The sequence below is a fragment of the Manis javanica genome, chromosome 1 (assembly GCF_040802235.1).
Source record: "Manis javanica isolate MJ-LG chromosome 1, MJ_LKY, whole genome shotgun sequence".
Taxonomy (NCBI): Eukaryota; Metazoa; Chordata; class Mammalia; order Pholidota; family Manidae; genus Manis; species Manis javanica.
Genome location: NC_133156.1, coordinates 207,953,001 through 207,965,213, shown reverse-complemented (window position 1 = coordinate 207,965,213; position 12,213 = coordinate 207,953,001). Strand labels below are relative to the sequence as shown.

Below are 12,213 nucleotides of genomic sequence, written 5' to 3'. Positions count from 1 at the left end.
AAAGTCTGAACAACTGATTTAATGCTTTGATACTTTTAACCAGAGCCTCCTAGGACAATAACTGGCCCTCTTCAGGAGGACTGTGCCGTGTGCTGGGAGGGGCAGGACAGTGCCAGACAGTTCATTCTGTTCCGACAGCAGACAAGGTCCCCTTCTGCCCTCTCAGTTTCCACTGCCTGTCTCTCCAAGGCCAAAGGAATACTCTGTCCCAGATCACAATGACTTGTGGTTTCTAAGTGCTTTCCTGATTCCTGGTAGTTTCACTTCCTGGAACTGTAGCCCAGTGGCTACCTCACTGCCAGAGGACGTCTAGGTATTTCCCCTGGATAGCCAGCTTAGAGTTTTGAAACCTTAAAGCCACCTCCGCTTTCCCTTCTCCCTTACCTCCCATAAGCACCAGGCCCCAATCCTGCTGAGCCTACCCACATGCCCTCTCCATCCCATCACCGCCGATGCCGGCTCATGAGGACTCTCGCTTCCAGCTCCCAGTCGGTCTCCCTGCCTCGACATTTCGCTCACTCATGCCAGCCCTGATCATCTCACACACTGCAGCCAGAAAGAACTCCCCAAACACACATCTCTGACAACACTACTCCCCAGTTTGAAACCCTCTCCACTCTCCTGCCACCTGCAGGGGGTCCTCGGCTCTCAGTCAGTCATCCCAAGACCCAACCTAGAAAGGTGGCCCTGCCTTCCTAGCTTTACCCCCTGCTCTGCTTCCCTGGCCATGGCCTACGTTCTGGCCATACAAGCTCACTTGCTGCTCCCCATTCAATTCCCAAGTTCCCCCCAGCTCCCAGGTTTGGCTTCAGCTATTCCTTCTGTGTTGAATGCTCTCATCTGTGTCCCATTTATCCCCTCCTTTGGGCCAGCTCCACTCTCAGGAACCCGACTAGACCCCACAATCAAAATGCCCCTCACACTTCCCCATGTCCCCAGCAGGCTGTTAGATAGGATGAATGTAAAGCTCTTTCTGTCTGTGTCCAGCCTGCATTTACAGGATGAGATCTCAGAGGCATGTTTTATTTTTTTCTTTTGAAGAAGAGTGAAAATTAATTATATATACATGTGTATATATATTTATAATATTTAGCCTTCCTAAAGAAGACATTAAATAGTAACATAATTTAATAATATTATTTTACTGTGGCATTTATTAATGCCACTGATATGGGGATAAAATTCATGACATGCATTTTTAATGTATTCAAGACTGAAGAGTGATAATTCACTTGGAACACCAAAGAGTAAATCATCAGTAGTGTATTCTACAAAATCCCCGTATGCTGAAGGAACGTCAAAAGTTACCATCAGTTGCCTGATGCCCTTTAGAGATGTTCAGTACAACAATAAGGCAATATTGTTCTGATGAATCAGCTGGCTAAACTTCTGACTAAAAAGTTCAAAAAGTGAAAAAATGGGGTGATCCTCAGTCCTCAGCTACTTTTCAGTCTAAAGTAGAAAGATGTGTACTTTTTACCTAAGAAAATCAAGCTGTATTATGGAGAGTCTGTCCAAGCGTTGTTATCAGGCAGCACAGAAAACATGAAGTGCTAAACTAGTGTCCCCCTCAGTGATGCTATCTTGCTGAGAGCTTTGAATCTGAGGAATCTGGCTTGAGTTTGATTTTTCTTTTTATTATACAATCTTATGAAGGTTTCACATGAGCAACATGTGATTACTACATTCACCCATATTATCAGGTCCCCCCCACCACTCCCACTGCAGTCACTGTCCACCCGTGCAGTAAGATGCTATAGAGTCACTACTTGTCTTCTCTGTGCTGTACTGCCTTCCCCATGAGCCCCTACATTATGTGTGTTAATAATACTCCTTAATCCTCTTCTCCCTCTTCCCCATTCACTCTCTCCTACCCCTCCCCTTTGGTAACCGCTAGTCCCTTCTTGGAGTCTGTGAGTCTGCTGCTGTTTTGTTCCTTCAGTTTTGCTTTGTTGTTATACTCCACAGATGAGTGAAATTATTTGGTACTTGTCTTTCTCCGCCTGGCTTATTTCACTGACCATAATACCCTCTAGCTCCATCCATGTTATTGTAAATGGTAGGATTTGTTTCTTCTTATGGCTGAATAATATTCCATTGTGTATATGTACCACCTCTTCTTTATCCATTCATCTACTGATGGACACTTAGGTTGCTTCCAAATCTTGGTTATTGTAAATAGTGCTGCAATAAACATAGGGGTGCATATGTCTTTTTGAATCTGGAATCTTGTTTTCTTTGGGTAAATTCCTAGGAGTGCAATTCTTGGGTCAAATGGTATTTCTATTTTTAGTTTTTTGAGGAACCTCCATATTATTTCCACAATGGGTGAACTAATTTACGTTCCCACCAGTAGTGTAGGAGGGTTCCCCTTTCTCTGCATCCTCACCAGCATTTGTTGTTCCTTGTCTTTTGGATGTTGGCCATCCTAACTGGTGTGAGGTGGTATCTCTTTTTGGCTTTAATTTGCATTTCCCTGATAATTGAGTTTGATTTTTTTTAGATGCAAAAATTCACTCAAAAAGAGTTAAAAAGGGAGAAGCAGGATGTTTTCATATAATTTAGGGGAAAGGAGTCATGGGGGCTGAATTGTCAATAAACCAGTCAGATGGGTCTATCAATATAGACTGTGTTGGTGTTTTCAGATGTAGAAGTGGATTTTTTAAAAAACAGCTTAAATAATTTCAAACATACAGAAAAAAAGCAAGTATAGCATCTCCATATCTGTGCTTACTGTTTATATGCACATACAGTTTTCTTCTGGAACCGGCTGAGACTACATTGCAGGTTTTGTGCCTCTTTAGCCCCTAATATTTCAGTTGTTTATTAGTAAGAACAAAGATATTCTCTTACAAAACCTCAATACAGTTATCAAATGCAGGGAATTTAACACTGATTTTAATCTACAGCAATATTTCAATCTTGTCAGTTGTTCTAATGACTTCCCATATGACTTTTTACTCCTCCAGTAAAGGATCTGGTCCAGGTAACATGCTACATTAGGTGTTATAGAATTTTTGCCCTTATTACACCTCAAATCCTTTTTTATAGACCAACACGAGGAATACAAAGGTAAATAAGGAGGATTTTATGTGTATTATCCCTCAGAGGCTTTCACACATGGAGTTTCACATGTCAAAGGCACTCAATATATAATTAATGATTTCTATTTCTTCAGAAACAATTTGAACTATAAGGATGAGAACATGGTAATATAGTTTTACTATAAATGAATTTGGAAAAAATTCTGAAAGAAATAAAAGTAGGAGGGCAAAGATTATCAAGATTAGGAGGAAGAAGTCCACGGATGAATTCCACTATGAAATGATCTTCTACATCTTTGGTGGAGAAGGTCCTAGAGAAATCTAGTGAATATTATATTCCACCACATATTTACTGAGCCTTTGCTGAGTGCTCTGTGTGTCCTTCTAAGGAAAATGCACAACTGGAAAAAGGGACAAGGGACAAATGGTGGAACTGAGATATCTAGGCACTCTGACAGGGTGGGATGAGAGTGGGCAGTTGGCTGCTTACACATCACTCACAGTGCCAACCTGAATATTTTGCCATTGAGAGGCACAGCTGATCCTGGCTAAATGTGCTCGGGAGTGGTACCCTGAGAGATTATTAAAAAGCTACCTCTGCCAGACAAGTAGTGACTCTATAGCATCTTACTATGCTGATGGACATGACTACAATGGGGGGATGGGAGGACTTGATAATATGGGTGAATGTAGTAACCACAATGTTGCTCATGTGAAGCCTTCATAAGATTGTATATCAATGATACCTTACTAAAAACAAACAAAAACTACCTTCTTCCATACATGCAGACCATTATAATGGAGGACGTGAGTATGGGGAAGTTCACACATTCCTAGGGAAGCTTCCAGAATCCGTAGCCATGGGGACGAGGGGCCCTGAATCAGTTACAGACCCCGTATGGCTATTTCCCCTCCCATTCTGCTTCCCATTAAGGCAAACTTCTTTGCTCAGCCTACGATCCCTTGCCTCCAAATGGTGTCCTGGTTTTTCTTTAGGACAGCTGAACCAGGCTCTTTGCTGACACCCAGCCCTAGGCGCAGGCAATCCAAGTCTACAAGGGCAGTCACCCTCCAGATGGCCACTTGTCCAGAGGTGTGTCCTGTTTCTCCTCCACTTGCCCACCCCTTCCATCCAGCAGCCCAGCAGTTCCCTTTTACGTCCATAGCATTTGCCACCATATACAGATAACAGTGCCCAGGGCTGTAAGAGCTCACCATGTGGACTGAGTGGCTATAAGCCCAGAACGACCCATCTAGGCTGCTTCTCTTCCTACTCCCATCCTGCCTCCAGTACTAGCACTGCCACTAAACAAGGAGCCCAAGCACAAAGCGCAGAAACTTAATTCACACTCACCTCTTTCTGTCACGTGTAGAAACTCATGGAGGAACAAAATGATGGGTCTATGATTCCTGGGTTATGTAACCACACAGATAATTAAGACTTGGCTTTATTTTAAAAGGATGACAAAGTAACTAACAAAAGGCATTGTTTATTAGATTTCTATTTTCAAAAACAATTTTTCTGTAGGATGTCCTACAGAAAAATTAGGGATTAGCAAACTGTGGCTAGCAGATCAAATCTGGGCAGCTGCTTATTTCTTTAAATAAAGTTTTATTGGAACACAGTCACACCCACTTACTTACCTACTGTTTGTAGCTACTGCCCCCACTAAAATGGCAGAGTTGAGAACAGAGACTGAATGGCTGACAAAGACAAAAATATTGATTTTCTGGTCCTTTACAGACAAAGCATGCCAACTTTGGTCCAAGAGCAATAAGACACTATGGAAAAATAAGAATTAGGTACCTGTTGACTGGCAAGTGTTTTCTTGTGACATGGTGGTCATCACAGTTTCTGTGGCTGCATCTCTAACAGCTTGCTCCTCACTCTGAAGGAGAGTGAGGACACATCTCCAGAGAGCAAGTGTATCCTGCAGTCCTAAGAAGACCAAAAGGAATCTGAATCACCCACAATGCAATTTACAAGCAGGTATAAATACCTCTACCGCTTCAAATCCATGGTGGAGGAGAGCAATCGTAATGAGCAACAGCCATTCCTTTTTTTCTGGGTATTGCAAGAAAGGAAGATCCAAGAGTCAGATAAACACTGGAAGAGAGAGGGCCCTAAGGGGGCAGGTTTGGAAGTGTCTTTTTTTTTTCAAGGAGGGAAAGCTTAAGAAAGGCAACCAGTCGCAGGCAAGGTCACCAGAAGGTGCGGCCTGGCTGACTAAGGCTCTGGGCCCAGCTATCCACAATGACTCACGAGTCTCAGGAATGAAACTTCATATATCAAGAGTGCTTTGGGGAAACTAGCCCAGTGTTGATTTGAGTGACTGTGTGAGCTTAGAAATTCTGAAAACAAAGTTTCAATCAAGATTTGGGGAACAAGAATCGAAAACGGGCAAGGACCCATGCTAAAGGCACCAGTCTGCCATGTCCATGTGGGACCCACCCTCAGACCGCCATCACCCTGGGGCAGGAACTCTGTGGAGACCCTGTGCTGGGGGCTCTGTGGAGGATGGAACAGGAAGAAACAGTATCTGCCCTGAGCAACTAGAAGGAACATCGTCAAGAACACGAGGCAGGAAGAAGTCAGGGATGGATGTGTGTGGCTGTGACTCACGACAGGGAAAGATCACAGTAGACTGTGTAATGGAGGTTGACTTCTGGAGGGAGGTGAGGGGTGGGAAGGGCCTTATGGAAAGGACACATGCACCTGTGGGAGGCCCAGGCTTGTGGACAGCTGCAGTGGAGGGGCACAGAAGACTGCCACTCATCATCCCTAGCCTTTCGGCAGGGAACCCACCCTGTCCTGAGTCCTCTCCTTAGGCCACTCCCTCCCTTTTTTTCCGTGGAGAATGTGTTAGTAGAGTCACCAATGCTTTAGTCAAACCAAGAATGGTAATGGCTCCCGCTGGGGTTTCATTCTCTCTTTTCTGTTTTAAGTCTGGCTTTAAATTTTACTCTGTCAGAATCTATCCATTCTTATTGTTCTCTAGGGTTTAAAGATTTTCCTCTTTAACACAGTGATTTATATATGCATACTTTTATGTCTTGTTTCTCTCAGTCCTACATCTGTTTCATGTTCTCATAGGCTATCAGCCACGACTGACCTACTTTCTCATTGCCTATAATGCTATAATCGGCTCCAACAATTAATTATGACCAGGATTCAATTTCATTCAGAAATTCCAGGTTTTCCATACACATTTTGCCTGATATGAACTAGAGCTAGAGTACAAAGAAAGTGTGGTGCAAAATGGTATTACCTCCACTGGAGAAACTTTACCAAAGTTTATAAATATTTGCTTTTATTCCTCTGGATCCAGTGATTAAATCACAATCAGAGATGGTCCCCTTTCCATCTCCCTTTGGGTATAAGAAAAAATGTCTGGAAGCCACTTAGAAGAAGTAATTAAAAGGATATCAAAGGCAACTTTGTTTCCCAGAGAGATCCAGGGACATGAGACACTTTATTGGGCTGAACTGTGATTAACACTTAAAATCTGAATCTCACCATCTAAAAAAGCAATTCTTTCCTTTATCCTGTAAGTTCTTTCTCCACATCTACACTGAAAGCTCTTTGTACACAGGGGCCATGGCATATTCTGCAGGCCTCGGTATGGCAGATGTGAGCAAAAACAGGATTCCAATAAGGGATGGAAGAGAATCACAGCACAATATCATGGGGATAAGACAGCAGGAGAGGACAAGGTCAGGACTAAGGCATGGCTTTAAGTCCAGGGTTTTCCTTTTATTAAACCCTTATGCTTAAAAATAAACAAAACACCACAGTATTTTTTCAAATTTAAAAATGAAAACCAAACCAAACCAAAAACCTCTAAGCTTTTTCAATTCCTTAGATTTCCTAAAGCTTAGTTTTCTCAACACCATGACATAATGCTTTTTTCCTAATTACTTAAGGACAGGACATGGCAGTGAGGAAAGAGACATGAAAGTGGAAAACAGTTGGAAACCAGCCAAGATCCCTACTTGATTTCAAAATAGCTCTCCCTTTATGTCCCAAAGATGCCTTACTTAAAACTAGTTTCAGTGAAAGTAACCAGTGGTAGTCTTCCCAGTCACTTAAGTTAAAAGCCTGTAGTTCATCTGTGAGTCTTCCTTTTACATTAAACTCAACACCAAGTACTGTTGAGTCTACTTCCTAATGCCTTTTGAGCCTGTCCTTTCTTCTTCCTCAGTGCCACAGCCTCACACTGACCCAGTCATTTCACCAAGATCACTTTAACAGGCTTCCTGGAAGAGGTGACAGGCCAAGTCTTGAAATACAAACGAAAGTCAGTTGAGCAGCAGTTTGTTTTAGAGAACTGTTACCTGTTGATGACACAGAGGGCCCATGTTGGGGAGTGGTGGCTGATGAGGCGGGAGGGCTGGGCAGCACGCAGAACAGGAAGGGCCTTATAAGCTGTGTTAAAGGGTGTTTGGATTTCATCCTGAAGGTTCCTGAAGGAACCCACTCAAAGGCTTTAATCAGTGGAGTGAAATAATCAGATGTATTTCAGGAAGACCACAGAGGCTTTTGGAAACAAAAGGAGAATGGCTTGGGAAACATGATTGAAAAGAAAAGAGGCAGTTGCTGGTGAAAAATGATTAGAGTAGGAACTAAGAGGGTTTTAATATATTTGAAAGCTGTAATGGTATGGTGCATGCTGTCATTTTTATCTTCTCTCTTTTTTAACCTAGAGTGCCTATTCACACCTTGAGGGCTCTTGAGGCAAGGGCCTTCTCCCCACCCAGTGCACTTACCAAGAATGGGGTGGACGTTGGTGAGGAAACATGGCGCAGTGCTGGTGAGGACTTCAGCAGCGGCCAGCCTAGACTCTGGGGGACGGTTATCTCCGCAGGATGCGATGACCAGCTGAACCCACTGCTGCAGTTTGGGGGCCACAGAGTCCCTGGTCTGAAAGCACAAAATGGATGGCAGTTCAGAAGATGTGACTGAGGACTGCCAAGGATTTAGGGATGAGCTACACACAACAAACGGATCTACAAATCAGAGCTTACTGTAGCGAGAGAAAGCATTCCAGTTGGTTTTCCTTCCATCCCAAGTAGGGAAAAATAAATAAGCTCAGGGAAGAACATCTGACTTGTCTTTCAATAATACTGAGTCACTACAACTTGCAAGTTCCTAGAGCCTTTTCTGATGCAAATCAGGTTATCAGAACAGATTCGATAGCTTCAGTAAGGACAAAATTTAGGGGAAAGACTGTGGTAGCAAATAATACTTGTTTTCCCAAATAATCAGATACTCCTTTTGTCTTCAGTAACAGAACTCTAGATTTTTGGTGGGGCATGTGGGCACCCAGCTAAAGACTACATTTCCCAGGTTCCCTTGCATTTGGGAGTAACGTGATTGAGTTCTGACTAATGGGATGTCATTAAAGTGGTATCTGTGCCACTTTTAGGTCATACCTTCCTGTTAGCTGAGCAAGGACAAGATGGTAGGCGCTGGAGCGACCATCTGGGATTGCAAGATGGAAGCCACGCTGAGGACAGGAGAGCAACAAGGTAGAAGGGCCTGGGGGTCCAACACTGTCAGGGCACATATCTACTTTGGACTGCTTCGCTCTGCTTTAAGCCATTCTATTTATGAGTTTCTATTACAAAATTTAAAGCAGCATCCTAACTAACATTATTGAAACAAAGCTCTATTATTATTTTTTTATACTAAGAGCTTTACTGAGGTATAATTCACATTCCATGTAATCCACCCATTCAAAGCATACAATTCAATGGTTTTTAGTATATTCACAGATATGTGCAACCATCACCACAGTCAATTTTAGAGCATTTCATCACCAACAAGGGAAACCCTGTACCTTTGGTTAACAAGCCCCATTTGTCATCTGTGCCTTCTCCCAGCCCTAAAACGCTAATTTCTGTCTTTAGGATTTGCCTATATTGGATGTTTCACATAAATTAAATCACAAAATATGCAGTCTTTTGTGATTGGCTTCTTTTGCTTAGCATGTTTTCAAGGTTCATCTGTGATGTAGGATATTTCAGTACTTCATGACTTTTTGTGGCTGAATAATATTCCATGGCACAGGTTATACCATTTATCAGTTGGACATTTGGGTTGTTTCCATCTTTTAAACCCTGGGTTTTTACTTTTTCTAGAAAGGGGATTATTGTTCCAAATGTATTTTACTTCTCCTATCAACTAAGCCTCTTAAAATGTTCAGTATGAGACCACTGGCTCCTCTGATCATCTGTGGGTATCTATGGAGCTAAACTGATGAGCACCTCAGAGCTTCAGGGCGAAGCTGACCCCCAGTGCACAGAGAGACCCAGGTGTTCCCAGGAACTTCTTTTATGTGCTTCTCTACAGTTCTGTTAGTTCTTCTCTCCTTGGAAAAGTCTCAATTTTCATCAAATATTCAAGTACAAAACAGTGCCTTTTAGATGCACATGACAACTGATTAAAACACAAATTTAGATGAAAATGATAGCATTTGGCAGACTTGGTAGGCTTCTCTGTGATTATTTTCTTAGAACTTGTTTTTTTCCCCTCTAGGCTATGATTTTTTAGCAAATCCTTTTCCTTTCTACAAACCTCCTCTTCTCCCACCCAAACACACACGGTTGACGTTTTCTGGGCTTTTTGTGTATCCTGGTGACCAGCTTACCTTTGGTCCCCTGGCCTGCCTTTGGGTGGCAGACCCCAGGAGACTGTGGATCTGCTTAACTCTCACCCTCGGGGTCTCTCTCTGCCCAGCCCCAGGCTCTCTGAAGTACCAGTCTCCTCTGTGAAGTCTTCCTCAGCTCCCCCCCGTGCTCCGCCCTCCTCCGGATTCCCGCAGCCTCCTCTGCACTGGAGCATTTCTGTCTCCATCCAATGCTCCTTTTCCTCATCATACCGCCCATCCACTCTTTGCTCATTTTTGCATCCCTGGGGCCTCTCTCTGAGTGCTGCTTTGTTGGAAGGAACTGGAATCTGCAACATTATGCCACCACTATCATGGTGTGGTGATGAGTAATATTGATCTCTTCAGGTAATTTTAGTGTACTATTAACTGCCTTCCACATACAATAATTCTGTGATGGTGGCATCTTTCCTTATACCTCCAGGTATGCATGCATTTGTCTTAAGGCATCTCTCCAGGAAGCTGTTTTGATTACTTTAGTTCCACCTCACCCTCAAGATATGTTAAGACAGGTGGGGCACATCTGGGCTTACATGAAGAGCCATCTGGGCTATGTTCCAGGGGAACGTTCAAGCCTTAGCGACATGTACTTAACCTTAGTTGACTAGGATGCAATCCTGGTGACTTGTAATCCTTAGAACTGACTTGTTCACTCTCTCTTTAAATAAAGAGTCTGGCTCAAAAAATTAAAAACAAGGGGATTTGGCCATATGTGTGTGTGTGTGTGGTGAGGGCAAAGAGATTGGGTTACTCTCATGGATTCTAATCAAATGTGCCCAGAACAAGAGAAAAAAAATGCCAAAGGTGGTGCTTGGAAAATTCTTCACAAATTATATCCACAGTGGATAACAGACATAAACAATATCTTTGTAGAGGCTGTGCACACACACCACAGTAATTCTGCCTGCTGAAACAGTTCACTTTTACTGATACCTTCCAGGTAAATAGGAGCACAACAACCTAGACCCCAGAACAAGGGGCAGAATCTACCTACCTCCTCACACATTTGCATGTGGTGGGCAATCATTTTGGAAGCAAGTCTCAGAGCTATACTTTGAATTTCAGACCTAGAAAAAGTAAGCAAAAAGCACAAGAAATTTAAAATTAAACTTATTTTATATACAGATGGTTTTTGCAGATAGTCTAAAATCCATATGGATGTGAATGCTGGAAATTTCCACCTCATGGCTATATAAACAGCTTCAGAAGTGATTACCTTTTGGTTATTAATGTGATACTCTGACATCATTCTTTTGCTTGAGCAGAGAACATGCTCCTAGGCTGAGGTTTACAAAGAAATACAGGACCTGAGTCATTGGGCCAGGACTGGGCTCAAGTTCATTACTAACTGATTGATGGGCCCACACGATATAGAGTTTTCACAGAGAGCACTGGGGCAAACCTTTCATTTGAAGCAATATCCATTGTCCAGATCAAGAATTCCTTTGGGGTTAGCTGGATATATTGCTCCGTCTGTGGAAGCCACTCACTGGAGTCCATGCAATGGAGAATTTTCAGTATCTGTGTGAGCCAGATCCATGAAAAACAAACAAACATAACTCAGGAAAAAGCCTCTAGAAGCTAAATAATAATCACTTGTACTGACAAGGAGGTCTGTCTTTCAAAAAGCTCCCACTGACTTCTTATTTCCCCCTTAATACCTTTAGGGGACCAAGACACAGTGGAGCAGGGACACACATGAAGGTCTCTAGTGACCTAGGATCAAAGCCTAGATGCCCAGATTCCTAGGGCAGTGCCTTTTCCTGTTGATTATGCTTTCTAGCAGGGCATCTGCCCCCAAATGGCATTAGCAAAGACTACCTTCTACACATTCTACACCCAACTGTCAATGCTGTTTCCTAGAGCACTGAGTGGTTTACCTTCAACCTCTGTGATCAATAGCATTATCATAAAATACTTTTCTTAGTGCCCTTCCATGCATGAAGCCATGCCAAGCACCATACAGAAGGTCTTTGTCCAATGGATGCTGACTCTCCTCCTACTGATCCTGGAAAAGTCAGACCAAACCCTGCCTTCTTGATTTTTATCAATCTGGTGAGCTTGCCAAAGAGCATGGGGAGTGGTAGGGCATGGTCAGCACACCAGGGACTTTACCTTGCAGAAGCATTCTGGGTGATTTTCCTTCATAGCCAACATCAAGAATGTCCCTCCCATATTCTGCAGCAAGGGTGGCAGTCCCTTCTCTCCTAATCCAGGGGCTGCTGCTGAGAACCTTTCCAACAGGGATTCCAGTGTCAGGAGGCGCACTTCTGGGAAGGAGGACTCTAACAGCTGAGAGAGGGAGATGGGAACATCCCTTCTCTGCCCTCCATCCTTGGCTGCCACTGCCAACACTGTGGTGATGGCTAGTTTGGTGAGGCTCTGGAGGTACTGGGGCAGGCCAGGCACCGTGAAGGTATAGGGGAATCCCGTTATCAGCTCTGATCCTGAGATGATCCCTCTGACTTCCTCCCAGAGGCCAAGATGCTCCAGAACTAAAA

At 43.3% G+C, this 12,213-nt stretch overlaps 1 protein-coding gene across 6 annotated transcripts in view; it reads right to left on the bottom strand.

Moving 5' to 3' along the window:
- THADA (THADA armadillo repeat containing) overlaps nt 1–12,213 on the bottom strand; it is a 319,658-nt gene that overhangs the window by 45,943 nt on the left and 261,502 nt on the right. For 5 of the 6 annotated variants that reach the window (XM_017657268.3, XM_017657270.3, XM_036990823.2 and 2 more), the window contains exons 32-36: nt 11,828–12,207; nt 11,115–11,233; nt 10,707–10,779; nt 7,812–7,965; nt 4,852–4,983 (exon numbers count right to left, since the gene is read on the bottom strand). In XM_017657268.3, the coding sequence (XP_017512757.3) occupies nt 4,852–4,983; nt 7,812–7,965; nt 10,707–10,779; nt 11,115–11,233; nt 11,828–12,207 (858 nt within the window). Of the gene's footprint in view, nt 1–4,851; nt 4,984–7,811; nt 7,966–10,706; nt 10,780–11,114; nt 11,234–11,827; nt 12,208–12,213 lie in introns of those variants that run through there. The other variant, XR_001852627.3, reaches the window with a different exon arrangement.